This window comes from Perognathus longimembris, chromosome 8, assembly GCF_023159225.1.
Source record: "Perognathus longimembris pacificus isolate PPM17 chromosome 8, ASM2315922v1, whole genome shotgun sequence".
Lineage (NCBI taxonomy): Eukaryota > Metazoa > Chordata > Mammalia > Rodentia > Heteromyidae > Perognathus > Perognathus longimembris.
The window spans coordinates 34,451,626-34,472,858 of NC_063168.1; the positions used below are offsets into that span (position 1 = coordinate 34,451,626).

The 21,233-nt window shown below is 41.1% G+C and overlaps 1 protein-coding gene across 5 annotated transcripts in view; it reads left to right on the forward strand.

Moving 5' to 3' along the window:
- The first annotated feature begins 74 nt into the window (after nt 1–74).
- Nucleotides 75–21,233, forward strand: part of Pus10 (pseudouridine synthase 10) — an 80,708-nt gene continuing 59,549 nt past the window's right edge. For 2 of the 5 annotated variants that reach the window (XM_048352862.1, XM_048352866.1), the window contains exons 1-4: nt 263–678; nt 9,899–10,039; nt 12,411–12,665; nt 13,867–13,953. In XM_048352862.1, coding sequence (XP_048208819.1) covers nt 9,914–10,039; nt 12,411–12,665; nt 13,867–13,953 — 468 coding nt within the window. In that variant the 5' untranslated portion in view covers nt 263–678; nt 9,899–9,913. Of the gene's footprint in view, nt 86–262; nt 679–709; nt 1,257–6,128; nt 6,284–9,898; nt 10,040–12,410; nt 12,666–13,866; nt 13,954–21,233 lie in introns of those variants that run through there. The other 3 variants (XM_048352864.1, XM_048352865.1, XM_048352863.1) reach the window with 3 other exon arrangements.

Here is a 21,233-nt window from a genome sequence, read left to right on the forward strand (position 1 = left end):
CGACGAGACGAACACCGAGCTTACCACCCCGCCCGTCCCTACTGGTCCGGAGAAGGCTTGGTGGCGTACATCTGGGACCGGAAGGGTGCTACTCATTCGTGGGAGAAAACGTTCCCTTATTTTCCCTAGGAAGAGTCTGGGTCCTCAACTTGCAGAGGCAGGCTCATCGATACTTCCGACAGAGGCTAGTGTGGCCTAGACATCGTGTGTGTGTGTGTGTGTGTGTGTGTGTGTGTGTGTGTTGGGGGGGGGGGGAGGTCTTCTCTGGGAGCCGACTCCTCCAGTGGGGAGCGATGCCCACGGCGCGCTCGAGCCCTTGGAGCAGGTGGGGTGTGTCCACGACTGCAAACCCGGAGGTTTGCACAGATTTCCGTACGAACATGCCGGGAGAAGTTCGCTCAGTTCTCGCAGGAGGCGCCCGGTACTTTGGTTGTAAAGCTCTGGGTTCCTCGGGGAACAGTATTGCTACGCGCACGGAGTGCTTGGCCTTTAGTCTTCCCCGCTCCCTCCGTGGGCCGGAAGGGGTTAAATCCCTGGGTTCTAGTTTCTCCGGAGTGGGCGAGGCGGGGAGGTCTGCGGTGAGGGGTTCGGGACCCGCCGTCGGAGAGTGATCGCGGAAGGAGATCGTTGTGAAGACTCTTCTCCTTCCTGCTGGAGCGGCCTTGTTGGCCCGTAGGGGTAAGTGGGAAGTTTCTTGCACCAGAGCAGAAGAGGGCAAAGGCTTGCTGGGGTCAGAAACTCGGGTTTAGACCAGGAGATGGACTTTCCAAGAACGCGGGGTCGAGTCACACATCCGTAGCCCAGTCCAAGTTGTGAGCATGGCCCCTGGAAATGCACACTCCCACCCTGAAGCCACGAGACGAGTGGCATTTGTGTGCATGGAAATGAATTTTGGAATATCTCACCGTGTGGCACTCCAGCTTCTCTCCCTCTCCCTCCCTTCCTCTTTCTCTCGTTCTTACTTCCTTCCTACTTGTTCATCTCCCCTTTTCATACCCTTGTTTCCCATTTTTCCTTTTTTTTTTTGTAATTGACCAGGAGATGAAAAGGAAGCTCTTCCTTTCTATTAAATCAGACTGGGCGTGTGGAGAAGAGATTCAGTCTCCTTAGCGGTCCTTACACACGGAAGATGCTTTTGGTGCAAAATTTCCAGTCTTTTTTGTAAAACAAACATGAAAACAAAAAGCAAAAATTATGTCAGCCGACTATGGAAAACTTACTATGTGAGATGCATTTCTCAGGGCTTGCTTGCAATGGTAAGTCTAACGGGCAAATGGATTTTTAGGAAACCCTGCCATTTCACTACATTAGGATGAGAAGACCAGATTCAAGACATAGTCCCTTTTAATGTTAACATACTTGAGAAGTAAGTACTTTTATTCAGGTGAAAATGTTGAGAGGTCTATAAATCCGAGGCTCATTTGTTAACATCTGAGTGCTTTGTGTTGTTTTTGACATCTTGAAATTACTCAGGTCAGGAAGTTTTATCATTCTTTTTTTTTTTTTTTTTTGGCCAGTCCTGGGGCTTGGACTCAGGGCCTGAACACTGACCCTGGCTTCTTTTTGCTCAAGGCTAGCACTCTGCCACTTGAGCCACCGTGCCACTTCTGGCCATTTTCTGTATATGTGGTGCTGGGGAATCAAACCCAGGGCCTCATATATATGAGGCAGACACTCTTGCCACTAGGCCATATCCCCAGCCCAAGTTTTATCATTCTTAACAGGTCTGAGAACTCAGAGCCAGAAGAGTCAAATGCCATTTCTTGATTGCATAGTACCCTTATTTGACTAACCTTTTGGAGAAACATCATTCTGTCTTTAAGCTAAAAGCAAAATGTAGCTATGCAAGTTGCCAAAAACCTTCACTAGGAAGTGTTCTTTTAAAGCTGCTAATTTGTGTGTGTGTGTGTGTGTGTGTGTGTGTGTGTGTGTGTGTTGTTTTGTGCCTGTCCTGGGCCTTAAACTCTGGGCCTGGGCACTTTTCCTAAACTCCTTTTGCTCAAGGCAGCATTCTATTGCTTGAACTACTGCTCTGCCCCCACCATTTTCTGTGATTAATTTGAGATAAAAATCTCACAGACTTTCCTGCCTATACTGGCTTTCACCTTAGATCCTCAGATCTCAGCCCCCTGAGTAGCTATGACAGACATGGCACCTGGCTGTTTTTTTTTTTTAATTGAAAGAGGGTGTATTTGTTTCCCTTTCAAGTTAAATATTAATTCTGAATTGAATTGAATCATGGGCCTTAACTAAAAAAGGAGTAGAAAAATATCAAAATAATGAACAAGATAGAAAATAGTTTCTCTATGAGGAGAGTTCAATCAGATAGATGCACTTCATATGCTTATTTTCAGCCTCACGATTCCAGTCCTTTTTCAACATCAAGCTAACCGATTAAGTGAGCTGGGTAAGAGATTCTGATAATGTCAGCGATGGTCACACAGTTTCATTATTTAGAGGATGGCCTCTCTATTTCCCAAGTACTTTGTTGAAAATACCCTTGAGCCAAGATTTGCTTAGGCAACCCTGGTTAAGTGTTTCTCAATTTTGGTGTCTGAAAGTTCTTACTGTTGTGCCCAAACAAACCTGGCTTTTTTCTCTACCTGTCATTGGTAAATCATATTCACCTGAATTAGAACACAGCTCTAACTGTATTTCCTTTTCCTTTTTTTTTTTAATTAATTTTTGGTACTTGTGGCTGCCGAACTGATTTTTATAGTAAATTCTATAAAACTATATACTGTTTTATTTATTTTGTGTTAAGGATTTACTTTCCTTGATGACCATGGACATTTAGAAACTTGCAAATAGTGAGTTTTAAAGGTCTGGAAAGCACAGACTAAATATAGGAATTACATCTTCATAGTAAGCTCTTGGTAAGAGCTTTCTTATCCCACAGATTTTATTTATTTATTTTTCTCACAATATAGTTTATTAAACCTTATCTATAGAGAATATTGAATTTTGTCATGTAGATCATTAGTGAGATGTGTTACACTCTTTCATTCCAGGTCTTCTAAATCTGCTATGTGCTTCACACACAGAACACATTGCCATTCTGTCCATCCTGTGTGTGGCAAGGGCGCAGAGCTACACATATAAGTGGCTAGTGGCCATCTGTTGGGGCCTGTGGGGCTCGGTTGTTTGTCTGGAACTGAGAAGGGAGGAGAGAGGAAGAAGGTAAAAGGAAGGGATGAGACTGCAGGGTTTCCTGCCATCTATAAGGGGAGGAGCTAGTACTGTTTATACAATTGGAATGACAGTGGGTGCTGAGTGCTGGTACCTCCCAGCTGTAATACTAGCTACTCAGGAGTCTGGGATACAGAGGATTGTGGTTTGAGGCCAGTTTGAGCAGAAAATTCCATGAAACTCCATTTCCAATTAACCAGCCAAAAGCTGGATTGGAGGGAGCTGTGATTGAAATGGTAGAGTGCGAACTGAGAAAACAAGCCAAGCAAGTATCCCACAGATTTTAAGCAAGTTTATTTGAATTGTGAAATTGCACAAATTGAAAAGTACTGTCCTTTGTCTATATGACCCAGTTGTTACATTCTACAACTCTTGGAATCATTTAAAAAATATCCTTTTAAAGTAAATATGGATCGATTCACTAATCAGATGTATTTTTGCCAAACATAGTTATTAGGTAATTTGAACTTTTGGTACCCTTCTTCTTTAGCAGTAGAAAATTTATGTTGGCTTCTCCAATATAAATATAACTAAGTTTTTTTTAAACATATGTTCAGATTTCAAAACTTGGGAATATTTAAGGGAAATGATTACACATATTTTACACTTAAGTTTTTTCTACTCCTGAATAAAAGGAATGAAAGACGAAAGTGATTCCATTTTGAAAAAGAGGCAGCCATGTTAGAGTTAGAGTTAGAGCTGACTCTGAGAAGATGAGAGTGCAGTTACTGGAAAAACTAAAGCTATGTGTCCATCCAGTAGCTGGCCAAACAACAGATAGGGAGCAAGCTGACCTAGCCAAGGCAGTTTTGAGATGTGCAGATGACCCCTAACCAATCAAGTTTGAACATATCAGGCATTGCTGAAGGTCATCCAATAGGATAGCTGCCAACATGGGAAGCCCCTAAAGTTGTTGGTTTACCTGTATAAAAAGTGTGCAATCCCCTTTCTCAAGGCCCTCATCTCTCAGCTGCATCTGGTGAGCATGTTGACCCGAATGCGCATTCGCTAGTAAATGGCACTTTTGCTTTTGCATCAGTCGTGGTCTCGGTCTCGGTGGTCTTTTGGGTATCAGGATTTAGGCACGACATCATGGGGGCTCATCCGGGATACCCCAGACCCTGATCGTGGAGCTGTCTTCTGAGTAGAGGTGCACTTAGGTAAGTGTCTGTGTCTTTGTGTTCTGTGTCTGTTTCAGTTTTTAAATCTGGCTGGCATATGATCTGGCAGACACACTATAGGTTGCCAGCAGGAGTTGGGAAGACGTTCCCCAGACTCCCATGGTGGGGGGGGGGGGGGAGTCTCTACAAGATCCCCTCTGTCAGGGAACTTTGACCGACAGTGAGATGACCATCCCCATTGGCGGCAGGTGGTGTTCTTGGGTCGAAGTGGTTTTTACACCCCCTTGGACTAAACTTGTCCAGGAGGGGCCACTGTGTCTGTCTCATTCTGTTAGTCATCTTTGTGTTGTTCTGTGTCTGCTTTCACTTTTGCTTGCTGCTTTTGGTGTTGTCTGTTACTGTTCTTTTTTTGTGGGTTAGTTTGTCTCTACTCTTCCCAGTGCTGAGCTGGGCATCTGGGTTCCTTGAGGCCTCTGGCAGGTGGCCTTGGGGGACTGACTGCCGAGGGATGGAAATCACAGGGAATAATCCCCTTTAGATGTTTCAGGGCCCCATGGTGTCTCTGTCACACTGTCGACCAGCCCGTCAATGCTGGACATGCCATCCAAAAAAGATTTTTTGACTTAAAGAGATCTTCAGGGAAGTAAGACTTTCTCTGTTCTGTATTGTCTTGTTCTGTTTTGGTATCTTAATGTAGAAGGCTGTTTGCAGTGTAATCAAGTTATCAGGCTTAGCAAAAGGCATTGGAAACTTGGAATTTATTTTCCTCCACTGTTAAAATTTGGACTAATTGTCAGAAATTTGGAAATTAATGTTTATCACTGTTAAAAAAGGTGTTTTGGGTTTCTTAGTCAGAGATCAAGAGGAAAAGACAGGAAAAACCAAGGATGGGCCTGTGTGCCTAGCCTCAGGAATGAGGGCAAAGGTGCAGCTTAGCAGGTCCATACATGGTGGAACAGGCCCTGGAAGGAGTCCATGAATGGCAGAAAAAAAGTATGCTGGCACCAAGGCAGTTCATCAAGCCCTAAGGAGTTGCTGGGTATATGCCCATTCTGTAGGACAATGGAGGCCTATTTTTGTCTTTTCCTTGCAAGTGTACATGGGAAACTTGATAGTAAAAATAAATGAGTTGATTGGTATTTCTAAAACTGTCCCTTGGGAGGTACTAAGAATTTAAAAAGTTTTTTAAAAGAGGGTTAAAAAGTTTCTGTATGATATAACTTGATTTCTATGCTATTTTGCAATTTGGATGTCTTTTTTTAAAAAAGCAAAGATGCTAAGTCTGGATTCTTTTTTTTTTTTTTTTTTGGCCAGCCCTGGGGCTTGGACTCAGGGCCTGAGCACTGTCCCTGGCTTCTTTTTGCTCAAGGCTAGCACTCTGCCACTTGAGCCACAGCGCCACTTCTGGCCGTTTTCTGTATATGTGGTGCTGGGGAATTGAACCCAGGGCCTCATGTATAGGAGGCAAGCACTCTTGCCACTAGGCCATATCCCCAGCCCCAACTCTGTATTCTTGTGTTTGTAATTCTGTGCTTGTAATTCTTGCATTAAGGAAAATTTGTCATTTGAGTTCAAACGTTTTCTAGGCAATAACTCAGACCAATAAATAAATAAATAAATAAATAAATGGCTCTTTTAAAGCAGGCAGCCTGATGCAGTGGGAGGCACCTGGTGCTTCTAGGTTTCAGAGTTCTTCAAATGCAATTGAAAACTAAAGTGTAAATGTTAAAACAGATTAGTAAAGGATTTAAAAATCAAAAATGGATTTCTAGATATGAAGTTTGGAAGTAAAACTGTCCTAAGTAATTGTTCCAAAGTGGAAAAAGGAAAAATTATGACTACCAAAATGATTGTTTAATTGCTATTCCAGTTTGTCCATTGGTTTTTGTAACAGTTTCCAACAGGCTCACAGAGAAGGACAGACGATTCCTACAAGTTTATCAGATGTAACTTTGGCCCTCAGTAAGTTCCAGGTAACATCATGCTTAAAAACAACTACTACAACCTTGTTGCCTTTAATTGGAGTAAAGTGGCCTTATGTACAGACTCATGATCTGAATCTGCAATTTGTGGCCAGCCGGGACAGAGAAAAGTCCCTGTGAGAGTCTTTGTCTCTAATTGGCCAGCAGAGTGCTGGGAACGGAGTTGTGTTGGAACTCAAAATAGCAGAGTGCTAGCCTTGAGCTGGAGATCTGAGGGACAGCACTCAGACCCTGAGTTCAAGTCCAGTGACCAAGAGAAATGCCAAAGATGCATTTACCCCAGAATGGAAAAGTTAACTCTTGGGACAAAGTAATGGTGTATCCAGAGGCAACAAGCCACTGCTTGGATGGTAAAGATGGTGTCAGATCTTAGAGTCACTTGTGTTTAGCCCTTCAAAAGTTAATCAGAGCCAGGAGGTCCTAGAAGAATAGTTTGTAAGCATGCTTTCTAATGCCATGTCTGTCCAACTGGGCAGGAACTTGCCAGTCATCTGTGATAGTGGGTAGTAAAGCTAAGCTGTTAAATGGGGGGATAATTTAAAAATCCCAACCCCCTGCATCTGCTCAAAGCCTTAATTGGCAGTGAGAATTCTGAGCTGGCATATCTGTTCAGAAAAAAGGCTTGTGGATCTTAAATTGTCTTTATTGAGATCTAAGGCCTACAAAGGTAATTTAGGCACTGTTAGGTCATCAGAGATCAGTTTCCCCAGCCAGTCAGGAAAAGGATACACTGCTATAGCCCAAGGAAAAGTCTGTCTAGTTGTTAAAAGTTAAATGTTAAATGTAATTTCCAGTTTGGAGTAAAGCTCCCAATGGACATCTGATCCTGGCAAGGTATAAGACCTAGGCTAGGAAAGGTCAACACCCCTGAGTCAGCCTGAAGAAGTTATAGAAAATGGATGATCTTCACCCATCAGCTCCCCTTTAAGATCAAGGCCCAGAGAAATGAATCTGAGGGCTACTGCCTAAACCAGTGGGGTGCCAGCCAGTGTACTTAAAAAAAGCAACCAAAAATATTAGGAAATTTCACTAATGTCAGGCCTTAGGTTAAGCTTCTTTAACCAGTTTATGCAGAAAGTTGCAGACAACCCAGCAGGAGGTGCGACATTCTATTGGAGCCATGGCCCCTGCCCATTTCATTTGGGTTAAGATCAAGGATGGCCTAACAGTCATCTGAAGGAATCTACATCTTCACCCTGAGCACCTCTACCACCTAAAGCTGAAAAAGCTCAGGAAAATATAAAAAAAAAGTGAGAAAAAACAACAACCTTGAGAAAGGGATTTAAAAAGTAAGGATTGTCTTCAATTGTCACAGAATGCTTGAGTAAGTCGCTGATGTTCTGAGGAAGTAGAAGATGTTGTGAGTGGGGATGTGTTAAGTTTTATAAGACACAGCTTATAAAACAATATAAGGAAAGACGTTAGAAAGAGAATTGGGGAAACAAAAATGATTTCCTTTAGATTAAAAGATTTTGGCATGTTAAAAGTGAGGAAGACAGGGCTGGGCCTAGTGGCAAGAATGCTTGCCTCGTATACATGAAGCCCTGGGTTCGATTCCCCAGCACCGCATATATAGAAAACGGCCAGAAGTAGCACTGCGGCTCCAGTGGCAGAGTGCTAGCCTTGAGCAAAAGGAAGCCAGGGACAGTGCTCAGGCCCTGAATCCAAGGCCCAGGACTGGCAAAAAAAAAAAAAAGTGAGGAAGACAATCCCCAGAAAGTTTAAGTATGTAGCAAATGGTATGAGTATGTCTTAAAATTGAAACTTCTGAGTAAAGTTGATATGTAACCAAGTTGGCTATAATATAAATAGGGTCAAAATTGGTGCATTGATGTTGGAACTATGTTTATTTGTATCCATATCTATGGGGCTGAAAGACATGTGTAAAGTCATCCAAATGGAAACCAGAAAGATTTCCTCATGTTAGCTTTGATAGTAGGACCCTGTGTGTGATAAATAGGTTTTCAGCTTTTGTAAAAGATCGGGTGAATACAGTTCAACTAGTGGTACTTAGACAACAATATCAACCCCTAGACTCGCGAGTGACTGACTTGTACATTGAGATGACCCCATACACTGATGTGGGCATCTCAGAGGAACCAAGATTGGTTCCCCAGTCTCCTATGAGAAGGGGGAAATAAAAGACCAAAGTGATTCCATTTTGAAAAAGAGGCAGCCATGTTAGAGTTAGAGTTAGAGCTGACTCTGAGAAGATGAGAGTGCAGTTACTGGAAAAACCACAACTATGTGCCCATCCAGTAGCTGGCCAAACAACAGATGGGGGCAAGCTGACCTAGCCAAGGCAGTTTTGAGATGTGCAGATGGCCCCTAACCAATCAAGTTTGAACATATCAGGCATTGCTGAAGGTCGTCCAATAGGATAGCTGCCAACATGGGAAGCCCCTAAAGTTGTTGGTTTACCTGTATAAAAAGTGTGCAATCCCCTTTCTCAAGGCCCTCATCTCTCAGCTGCATCTGGTGAGCATGTTGACCCGAATGCGCATTCGCTAGTAAATGGCACCTTTGCTTTTGCATCGGTCGTGGTCTCGGTCTCGGTGGTCTTTTGGGTATCAGGATTTGGGCACAACAGGAACAAGTTTTTCTCATTTTACAAACAATTACTTGCAGTTTATTTGTGTCATCAAAATTGATTCTTTTGGTCCTACTGATGTATCTGTTTATTCTTTTACTTTTTGGTGGTGATTTGAACTCAAGGCTTCAAGTGCTGTACCACTTGAAGCTCAAGTACAGCACTTGAAGCCATGCCTCCTTCCTAATCAATATGTTTTAAGTACTTGACTGCTATCAATAAGGCTAGCCAACTATTACTATATAAATTGATCTGAATTATTTTCCAGCAAGCTCATGTTTAAATTTTCAATAGGAGAAGTTTAATACATTAGCTCCTCTCTTAGCTGAATGGTACAAAATTAAAAGTAAGATTTCATTTTTGTTTTCATTACTCTTCTCATAAGCAACCTTTTTATTTGTTTGTGCTAGTGCTGCACTTTGACTCAGGGCTTTATTCTCTTGCTTAGCTTTTTTGCTCAGGTCTGATGCTCTACCACATGGGCCACAGCTCCACTTGTTTTTTGCTGGACATAAGAGTCTCTTGGATTTGTTTGCCTAGGTTGTGTTTGAACCAGGATCCTCTGACCTCAGCCTCCTGAGAAACTAGGAGGTGTGGTTCCTGGCTTATTTCTTTTGATTTGCTTGATTATATTGATGTACTTTATCATAAACTAATCTAAATTGTTTTGCAATTAGAATCTTTTACTTGACCCACTGTTTTTTTTTTCTTATGAAATGGAGTCTCACTATGTTGCCCAGGCTGGCCTAGAACACATATTGCCCTAGTGATCTTTCCACCCCAGCTCCCTAGTAGCTGGAACTGTAGGAGCTCATCACTGTACTTGACACCTGAACACCATATTTGATCTTCTTCCAGACTCATTCAAGTTCGTATTCCTATAATGCAAAGGACATTATAGGAGAGTGCAAAGTTGTGTAAACAAACTACTTTTTATTCCTAAGGGTAATGACATATTTGTCTGTGACAGGAGAATATTGAAACTGCTCATTAGTTTTTCTTTTCTTTCTTTCTAGTTATAATTATCAAGTATGTTTCCACTGACTGAAGAAAACAAACTTGTGGCCCACTTGTTGCTCAATTCTGGTACCTGTCCAAGATGTATCTTCAGATTCTGTGGTGTGGATTTTCATGCACCTTACAAACTTCCATACAAGGTATTTTCTTTATTTTTCTTAATTAAGGGGTTTTCCCCTGTATTATTATTATTATTATATTTATTGCCAGTCCTGGGGCTTGAACTCAGGGCCAGGGTGCTGTTCCTGAGCTATTTTGCTCAAGATTAGCATTCTGCCACTTGAGCCACAGGTCCACTTACAGCTTTTTTGTTCTTAATTGGGAATAAGAGTCTCATGGGCTTTGTTGTCCAGGCTGGCTCTGAACCTTGTTCCTCATATCACAGCTTCCTGAGTAGCTAGGATTACAGGCATGAGCCACCAGTGCTCAGCTTTCCCTTATATTTTAAAATGAGTACTTGTGCTTTTGAGGGCAAATATCCTCAAATAAATAAATAAATATTAAATTTTATCTATTATTGTTATAGTAATTTTGGAATTATTATTGCCTTAAAAATTAGTCTCAGGGAGGTAAGTTTCTTTTTAAATGTTTATATTTATGTCTATCATATGGTGTAGACAGGGATCTTTGTAGAGGAATTTTCTGGTACATATAATGTTTACACATTTACATAGATTTTTTTTTCCCCCCAAAGACCATCTGAATAGAATCTCACAAAATGTTGCTTCTGGGTTGGGAATGTGGCTTAGTGGTAGAGTGCTTGCGTAGAATGCATGAATCCCTGGGTTTGATCCCTCCGTACCACACAAACAGAAAAAGCCAGAGGTAGCACTGTGGCTCAAGTGGTGAATGCTAGACTTGAGCAAAAGAAGCTCAGAGACAGTGGAGAGGCCCTGAGTTCAAGCCCCAGGACTGGCAAAAAAAAAAAATAATACTGCTTATCATTAAGTATTAATAAGCTACAGCAGGAACAAAACTTTTCTATTAAGTGGAAACATTGTGAATTTAGTTAGCTTTTTTTTTTTTTTTTTTTGGCCAGTCCTGGGCCTTGGACTCAGGGCTTGAGCATGGTCCCTGGCTTCTTCCTGCTCAAGGCTAGCACTCTGCCACCTGAGCCACAGCGCCCCTTCTGGCCGTTTTCCATATATGCGGTGCTGGGGAATCAAACCGAGAGCTTCATGTGTAGGAGGCAAGTGCTCTTGCCATTAGGCCATATTCCCAGCCCTTTGGTTAGCTTTTTTCTTGCTCTATATTATCACTATGTAGGTGTGTGCATGTGTGCACGTGTCTATGAGTTTGTATTTTGGTGCTGGGGATTGAACCTACAGTCTTATTCATTCTAGACAAGTGCTCTACCACTGGACTACAATTGTAGTTTTGTATTTGTAAATAGGTACAGCTATATGTTACTTAAAAAAGGCTGTACTGAGAAATGTGTGCCAGTTTTTAAATTCTTGTGCATGGTATGACAAATTAGGCAAAAGAATGTCATAGAATGTTTGTTTCTTTTTCTCTCTCTCTTTTTTTTTTTCTTTGTTGGTTGTGGGGCTTGAACTCTGGACCTAGGAGCTGTCCCTGAGGTTCTTTGTTCACAAGGCTAGCACTCTACCACTTGAGCCACAGTGCCACTTCTGGTTTTTGAGTAGTTACTTGGAGATAAGAGTCTCATGGGGACTTTTTTACCTGGGCTGGCTTTGAACTGCGATCCTCAGATCTCAGCCTCCTGAATAACTAGCTTTACAGGCACGAGCCACTACTGGTGCTGGGCTAGATGTTTCTTTAAATTAGTGTGTATAGTTTGTAAGTATGGTGCCAAATTTCAGCACTGCCTTTATCTGTGTATCGTTAAATTGTCTGAAACTATTTTACCTAATGGGCTTCTCCAAATGATTGAATTTTATATTAAACAAATATTGTATTTGTGGTATTTCAGTGATTGTGAGGAAGGATTGAGATTCAGTTTGTGTTTCTTCTCTCCTTCTATCTCTTCTCCACCTCTCCCCTTACTTTCTCTCTTTTATCCCCACCCCTTTTTACTTTTTTTTTTCTTAGTGCTGGAGTCGGAGTTACTACTACAAGGCCTTGTACATGCTGGAGTCTGAGTAGTAATCCAAGGCCTTGTACATGCTAAATAAGCTCTCTACATCTGCATCTGCAGTCCAGTTGTATTCTTATGAATTACCAAAATTAACAAATACACACTCTCACAGAGTAAAAACTAGATTAATACATTTTTTTGATGGTACTTTTCTGCCTAGATTTAGTATTTTGCCTTCACTGATATATGAAATCTTTTTGGGAAAATACAGTGGTTGTTAGATAAGTCTCTTAAATTCCATAGAAAATCAGTACTGGCTAATAAAGTAAATTGGTTGTTCCAGCATTCATATAAGTCATCATTGTACAACTCTAAAGTTACAATTTTTACTGCTGTTTTCATGCTTTATCTTGTCCAGGAATCCTGAAGGACATTATAAAAGGTCATTACTTTTCCTTTCATTAACTTTTTAGGAGTTACTCAGTGATCTACAGAAATTTCTGGAGCCTGGAAAAGATGAACTGGTTTTGGAAGTTTCAAACCCACCTCTCAAGAAAATTAGGCTACAAGAACTGGAAGATGGGGTTGATAGTTTAACTCGAAATGGAGAAGGCAATATCTCTGTTATTAAAGATGGAAGCATCGCTTCCAAGAACTCAAATTTGAGTGTATGCAATGTTTGCCTTGGAATTCTTCAAGAATTCTGTGAAAAAGAGTTTATTAAGAAGGTAAATAATCTTTTTTATTATAGATATAACTATGCCGACATTTTCAGTCTTGAGGCTGCCATTAATTTCAACTTGTTTCACACTTTTTTTTTTTTTTTTTTTTTTTTTTGGCCAGTCCTGGGCCTTGGACTCAGGGCCTGAGCACTGTCCCTGGCTTCTTCCGCTCAAGGCTAGCACTCTGCCACTTGAGCCACAGCACCGCTTCTGGCCGTTTTCTGTATATGTGGTGCTGGGGAATCGAACTTAGGGCCTCGTGTATCCGAGGCAGGCACTCTTGCCACTAGGCTATATCCCCAGCCCTGTTTCACACTTTTAAACCAAAACACACCACTCTTCGTATTGATATATCTGAAACTGAATGAACTATATCCCTGTATCTCAGTCATAAGTGTTATTTAACTCAGTGCTGTTTTCCTTTACTGTTCATAGCTAAAGAGATACTTTTATCTATATATTTTATAGGTAATACCAGGTATTTCCTATAAAAGGTAAGTTACAGTCTTGTAAAAGGTAAATGATTGAATATGGAACTACTTTTTATTCCTGCTGTCAAGAATATTATATTTGGCTTTATTTTATTGGGAGACAAAATTAGGAAGTAATATAGTAGAAAGTGAATTTTTTGTTGTGATTTTTTTTGGTGTCAGACTTCCTTTTCTTGCTGCTTTTTCACTCATAGCTGAGGCTCTACCACCTGAGCCATATCTCAACTTCTGCTTTTTGCTGGTTAATTGGACATAAGAGTGTCTAAAATTTGTCTGCCCTGCCAGGCTTCAAGCTGGACTCCTCAGATTTCAGCTTTCTTAGTAGCTAGGTTTATAGGTGTGAGCCACTGGCTCCCAGGTATAGGAACCCATTTTGTCACTTAAGCACTTGTACTGTAGGAGTCAGTTGTAGCTCTTTTGGTCCCTTATGATATTTGTCTTTAGGGTCATAGTTAGAAAGTGTTTAATTTTAGGATGTTTATGAGAGTTCTGCATCAACTGCGAAAGGTTTTGCTTGAATTTGTTTTTGTTCATAGCAGTGCTGGGGATTGAACCGTGTCCTGGCACATATTTCACAAGAACACCACAGAGCTACCCCCTAACTGAAAGTTTGGAAGTTTTTCATTCATTTCCTGGATAGAAGTTCATGTTCTGAAGATTAGAGTAAGATTTTAAGCAATTCTTGGGATTTATATAACTCTAATACGTTTTTTTAGGTATGCCAAAAGGTTGAAGCCTCTGGGTTTGAATTCAACAACTTGATGCTTTCCGTATCCTTTCCACCACAGCTGTCTGTAAGAGAGGTAAGAAGTAGAGGTGTGGCTCAGATCATAGAGCACCAGCCAATGAATAAAAGCAGGTGCCAGATACCAAGTTCAAGTCCCAGTCTTGACACTCCCCCCACCCCAAAATATCTGTTTTAACAGAGCTGTGCACCCATGACTCATACCTGTAATGCTAGCTACTCACAAGGCTGAGTTCAAAGCCAGCCAGGGCAGATAACTTATCTCCAATTAACCAGCAAAAAGCCAGAAACAAGTTGTGGCTCAAATGGTAACGCACTAGCCTTCAGCAAAAAAGTTCAGAGATAGTGCACAGTACTCACACATTGAGTTCAAGCCCCAGTATTGGCACACACATACAAAAAAATATGTAAAGGGGGGCTGGAGATAAAACTCAGTGGCAGAGTAACTAGGTAGCATTCATAAGGCTATGGGTTTCATCCGCAGCACTGGGGGAAAAATATGTGTGAAATGTATGCTGAATTTCTCAAAATATGAAAATACGGAAATATTCCTTTCCCTGTTAAATTTTCTGCATTTATGTTACTACTGAATGACTGAAACAATTTATAGCTGCTAATTAAATACTCAATTAGCAAATGAGAAAGGGTACAATTTTGAATTTAAACTAGTTAATTTCTTTTAGAACTGCCCATATTAACTTAATTCCAGCTAATCAGAAAGTAGAGACTGGGACTATTATAATCTAAGGCCAGCTCAATCAAAAGTTAGCAAGACTATCTCAGCAAACAAGCTGGGTGTACCAATGCAAGACAGTAATAACAGAAGGCACAGGTGAAAGGATAGCAATCTGACAACAGTCCCAGGCAAAAAGCATGAGACTGTATCTGGAAAATAAAGCAAAAAAGGGCTGATGGTGTGACTGAAGTGGTAGAGAGGTACCTGCCTTAGCAAGTTTGAGACCCTGAGTTCAAACGCAGTACTACTAAAAAATAAAAGATTCTTATTTAGTAGAAGATTTTTTAAAAAGTCTTAGCTCTGTATAAGCATGAAAGATAGAGATTTGATCAAGATTCCAGAGATTAAGGCAGAAACATGTATTTTGGAATTCTAGGATAGGATCATGTCAGCTATCATGAACATTCTTATTCTCTGGAGTAAAATACAGAAAAGAAGCAACATTTCTAGTTAATGTTAAAAGGGAACAAAATAGTTTCAAGTTTAACGGTCTTTTTGTGATAATAAAACTATTTTTGTTCATATTGCTACATGAAATGTAGTAAGGAACTTGTGTTCTAACTGTATCTACTTAAATTTATGAGGTGTCTTTCCTCTGTGAATCCCAGAATATCACTAAAACATTGTCTTATACCATCATTCTCTTTTTTTCTGCCCCATCACTTTTTTGAGTGATTATGCTTATTGGCCATGAGGCAAAGATTGATAGGACAAAGATTGATTAAGACTTACTGAAGCTGGATAGAACTATGGAGTAAAGCTGGACATGAAAAAGAATAGAATGATTTCAAGTAATATCTCTCGTTGGTGACAAAATAATTGAACAAATGAAGAATAAAGTGGTTGATGGTGCTCTTCTACAGTTGATTTGATCTGCAGTTGTTTTCTGGCCAGTCACCAGAACAATTTTCACTGGTTGTTTGTGTTTTAGTAGAGAGAATCAGACTTTCAAGGAATAAGCTTGTGAAAGTTGCAGTGTTATGAGTAACAGAAACAAATAAGTACATTTTCTAAATTTGGTTATATGTCTCACAGCTAAACCTTTCATTTCAGTTTGTATCTTTAAATAAAAATTTTTTGTAGCTCATTATTGCTGGTGGCTCATGCCTGTAATCCTAGTTACTTAAGGCAGAGCTCTGAGAATCACTAATCAAGGCCAGCACAGGCAGGATAATCCATGAAACTTTTTGCCTCCAGTTAATCACCAAAAAAATGGAAGTGGAGCTGTGGCTCAAGTGGTAGAGTGCCAGTCTTGAGTGAAAAAGCTAATAGACAGTGCCCAGGTCCTGAGTTCAAGCTCTAGTACCAGAAAAAAAATCTAGGGAAAGAGTAAACAAGTATTTTTTTTTTTTTTTTTTTTGGCCAGTCCTGGTTGCTTGGACTCAGGGCCTGAGCACTGTCCCTGGCTTCTTCTTGCTCAAGGCTAGCACTCTGCCACGTGAGCCACAGCGCCACTTCTGGCCATTTTCTGTATATGTGGTGCTGGGGAATCGAACCCAGGGCCTCATGTATCCGAGGCAAGCACTCTTTCCACTAGGCCATATCCCCAGCCCCATAAAGAAAGGCCCTGTGCTCTTTTTTTTTTTTTTTTTTTTCCCCCAGTCCTGGGCCTTGGACTCAGGGCCTGAGCACTGTCCCTGGCTTCTCTTTGCTCAAGGATAGCACTCTGCCACTTGAGCCAGCGCCATTTCTGGCCATTTTCTATATATGTGTTGCTGGGGAATCGAACCCAGGGCTACATTTATACTACGAGTCAAGCACTCTTGCAACTAGGCTATATTCCCAGCTCAGTATTTTGTTGTTATTGGTGTTGTTTGTGCCTATTCTGGGACTTGAACTCAGGGCCTGTCTAGTATTTTTTTTTAATCAAAAGATTTAGATACGGGCTGGGAATATGGCCTAGTGGCAAGGGTGCTTGACTCGTATACATGAAGCCCTAGGTTCAATTCCCCAGCACCACATGTACAGAAAACGGCCAGAAGTGGCACTGTTGCTCAAATGGCAGAGTGCTAGCCTTGAGCAAAAAGAAGCCAGGGACAGTGCTCAGGCCCTGAGTTCAAGCCCCAGGACTGGCAAAAAAATAAATAAATAAATAAAAGATTTAGATACAATAGGTCAGGTGGGTCCCAGAAATATGCATTTTAACAAACAGACTGGTACTGTTTTTCTTTTGTTACAAGGGCCGCACTTTGACAACCATTGTCTTAAAAGATAAGTAAATAGTCTTTCAAAACTTGTATTCCTCTAAGGGAAGGTTGAGCAATGTTAGAATATTTTGTAGACTTTTTGTTTTTTGACAAGTTGTTGTGCAAAACGGGTACAGTTACATAGTAGGGCAGTGTGTACATTTCTTGTGATATCTTTCACCCTGTTTTTCTTTCCCTTCCCTAGGTCAGGTCGATATATATACAATACACAATGTATCAAGAACATATACAGTATCCACGTGGCCAAGCCCAAGAAAATTCGCCTAGGGCTTTAAATGTAATGTCGGTATTAGACAATATGTCGACAGTAGTCTTATATGAACGTACATACATAGCTTTTGGGCTATTAAATTCCACTGAGAGGTCAATTTTTGACCTTTATATGTTGAGTAGTTGTTTGGTTTTAGTTACATAATGTTGGGTCGCTGCCCCAATCCTGTGGGAAATACCATTTGACAAGCAGTTTTTGGTTTCACAGACCTGGTCTCTACTGTCCCTCCGTCACCCCTTCTTTTTTTTTTGGCCAGTCCTGGGGCTTGGACTCAGGGCCTGAGCACTGTCCCTGGCTTCCTTTTGCTCAAGGCTAGCACTCTGCCACTTGAGCCACAGCGCCACTTCTGGCCGTTTTCTGTATATGTGGTGCTGGGGAATCGAACCCAGGGCCTCATGTATACGAGGCAAGCTCTCTTGCCACTAGGCCATATCCCCAGCCCCCGTCACCCCTTCTTAACAGTCATATATCAGGGAGATCATGCCCCTTTGTTTTCTGTGTTCTAGGCTTGTCTTGCTCAACATTATTTGTTCAAGTTCTGACCATTTCCCTGCGAATAACAATATTTCACCATTCGTAATTGCTATGTAGTATTCCATTGTGTATAGGTACCATATTTTTTGGATCCATTCGTCTGTGGAGGGACATCTGGGTTGTTTCCATATTTTGGCTATTGTGAATTGTGCAGCGATAAACATGGAAGTACAAATGTCTTTTTGATATCTTGGGACCTGTTGTCCAGGATAGATGCCTAGGAGTGGTATGGCTGGGTCATAGGGTAGGTCTATATTGAGCTTTTTGAGAAACCTCCATACTGTTCTCCAAAGTGGTTGTACTAATTTGCACTCCCACCAACAATGGAGAAGGGTTCCTCTTTCCCCGCACCCCCTCCAGCATTTGTTGTTGCCTGAGTTCAGAGTATAGGCCATTCTAACTGGAGTGAGGTGGTATCTCAGGGTTGTTTTTATTTGCATTTCCTTTACTACCAGGGATGTTGAACATTTCCTCATATGTTTCTTTGCCATTTTTATGTGAAATAGAGGGATGAAGCCTTCTTGGTCATGATGTATAATTTTCTTGATCAGTTTCTGGATCCTGTTAGCTAATATTTTATTGAAGAGCTTTGCGTCTGTGTTCATTAGTGATATTGGTCTGTAGTTCTCTTTTTTTGTTGGGTCTTTGCCTGGTTTGGGAATGAGTATGATATTAGCTTCATAGAATGAGTTTGGGATTTCTCCCTGTATTTCTCTTTCACGGAAGAGTTTGAGGAGTATTGGTATTAGCTCCTCACTAAAGGTTTTATAGAGTTCGTTGGTGAATCCATCTGGGCCTGGGCTTTTCTTTATTGGGAGCTTCCTGATTACCCCCTGTATCTCGCTGTAAGTTATTGGTTTATTTAGTTGATTTATTTCTTCTTGGTTCAGTTTGGGCAGTTTATACTTCTCTAAGAATTGATCCATTTCTGTAAAATTATTGTTTTTTAGTGAGTAGAGGTTCTGGAAATAGTTCCTTATGATTGTTTGAATATCGTGTGTACTTGTTGTTACTTTTCCCGTGTAGTCCCTGATTTTACGTATATGAGTCACTTCTCTTCTTTTTTTTTTTGTAAGTCTTGCGAGGGGTCTGTCAATTTTATTTATTTTCTCAAAGAACCAGCTTTTAGTCTTATTTATTTGTTGAATGGTCATTCTATTTTCAATCAGATTTATCTCTTCTTTAATCTTTGTGATCTCTCTCCTCCTAGTCATTTTAGGTTTGATCATTTCTTGTTTCTCCAGTTGTTTCAGTTTCATTGTGAGGTTATTCACCTGCTCTGTTTCCATTCTCTTAATGTGAGTGCTGAGGGCGATGATCTTGCCCCTCAGTACTGCCTTAGCTGTGTCCCATAGGTTTCTTTGTGATGTATTTTCATTGTCATTGTGGCTTATGAATTTGTTAATTTCATCTTTAATTTGGTCTGTGGCCCAAGTGTTGGATAACAGTGTGGGGTTTAGCCTCCAAGAGTGTTTATAGCCTCTGTGGTAACCGTTGTTATTGAGGGTTACCTTTATTCCACTGTGGTCAGATATAATACATGGGATGACGTCAATACTTTTGTATTTGCTGAGGTTCTTTGTGTGGGCTATGACATGGTCTACTTTGGAGTATGATCCATGTGCTGCTGAGAAGAAGGTGTATTGGGTCTCTGTAGGGTGGAAGATTCTGTATAGATCTGTCAGATCCATTTGGGATATGGTATTCCTTAGGTCCTCAGCTCCCTTGCTAATCGTCTGGGTGTTGGATCTGTCTCTTGGAGAGAGTGGGGTATTAAAGTCACCCACTATGATTGTGTTTGGGTCTATCTTGTTCTGTAGTTCTGTGAGAATTTGCTTGACATATGTAGGGTCTCTTTTGTTCGGTGAGTATACATTTATCACCAGGATGTCTTGTTTCTGGATTTTTCCTTGTATTAAAATATAGTGGTCTTCTTTGTCTTTTTGAGTTGCTTTTAATGAGAAGTCCAGCTTGTCTGAGATCAGGCTGGCTACTCCTGCCGTTTTGGTAGGTGCGTTTGCTTGGAAGATCTTGCTCCATCCTTTCATTTGGAGCCTGTTTTTATCCCTTGCTGTAAGGTGGGTCTCTTGTAAACAACAGATGGCAACTTTTTGTTTGCAGATCCATTCTGCCAGTCTGCTCCTCTTTATCGGAGAGTTTATACCGTTTATATTCAAAGAGATCAAGGATATGAGTGTTTTTTCTCCTTCCATTTTCTTGCTGGGCTGTTTTTCCTCTTTTTTTGTTCTTGTCTTTCTGGAGCTTCTCTTTCTGTTGCGTTCTGGCTATTGTAGTTTCTTTGTGTTTCTGTCTGTATGTCCTGTATGGTTTCTGTTGGGTGGGATTCCCCTCTTAGAATTCGCTGTAGGGCTGGTTTTTTATTCACACACTCCTTTAGATCCTCTTTGCTATGGAAAGATCTGGTTTTCCCCTCGAATGTGAACTCCAACTTTGCTGGATATTTTATTCTAGGTTCACAATTGTTGGCCTGTAGAACTTGGATGGGGTTCTTCCATTCTTTCGCACGTGGTAGGTTTGTGTGGAGAGGTCTGCTGTTATTCAGATCCTCTTCCCATTGTAGTAAATTTCTTTCTTTGCTTTGGCTCCATTCAAAATTTGCTCTTTATTCTTGAGATCTGAAGTCTTGAATATTATGTGCCTTGGCGTGGCTTTTCTGGGTCTGGTCTGCCACGTGTCCTATAGGCTTCAGTTACCTGGATGGGGTCCCTTGTGAGATTGGGGAAGTTTTCTGCAATCACTTTATTGAGAATATTTTGAAGCCCTCTGCTCTGGTATTCGGCTCCTTCTTCTATTCCAATTATGCGCAGATTATATCTCTTGTCTTTGTCCACTAGCTCCTGGATTAGTCTGCCATGGAGCTTTACCGTTTCTTGGAGTGTGGTAATTTTCTGGTTCTTGTCGGCTGCGTCATCGTCCAAGAGAGAGATTCTGGATTCAATATGGTCAATTCTTTGTGCTGTGGATTCAATTGCGGAATTTATGGATATCAGAGAGCTATTTATGGTTGCCAGATCATCTCTGATCGTGGAAATTTTTTCCTTTAAAGAGTCGTATTTAAATCTATTTTTTCATGCATTTCACTTCTCAGGGTGTGAAGGTCTTCTTTGATGGAGGTTTGCACTGTATCTAGTTTTGCTTCCATTTCTTTCTTGGCTTCCTGGATGTCCTTCGAGACTTCTACTCTGAACTCCTGGAATTGTTTTCTGATTTTGTTTCTGACCCTTTCCATCATTTCTGTTAATATGGCCTCATTTGATTTTTTATTCTCCATCTCCTCTTCAGTCATGCTGCTTTTTGGAGCTGGCAAGTTGGTTTGCCCTTTGACGAAACTCGTTATATTTCTTTGTGATTTGTGCATCTGGAGATCTGTGGGTGGCTTCCCTGGTTTGGCTTTGTGCTGGTTCAAGCTGGTCCGTCAGTGGGAGACTAGTTTGTGTCCTGGCTCTGGGTTTGAGTTTGGGTTTTGCTCCGGTCCGGTTTGTTGAGGGTTGGCCCACCCACTTGTGCAGAGATGCGCCCTGCCTACCTGTGTGAAGTGCGGCCACCAGAGCGGGTGCCGCTGCTCGGGG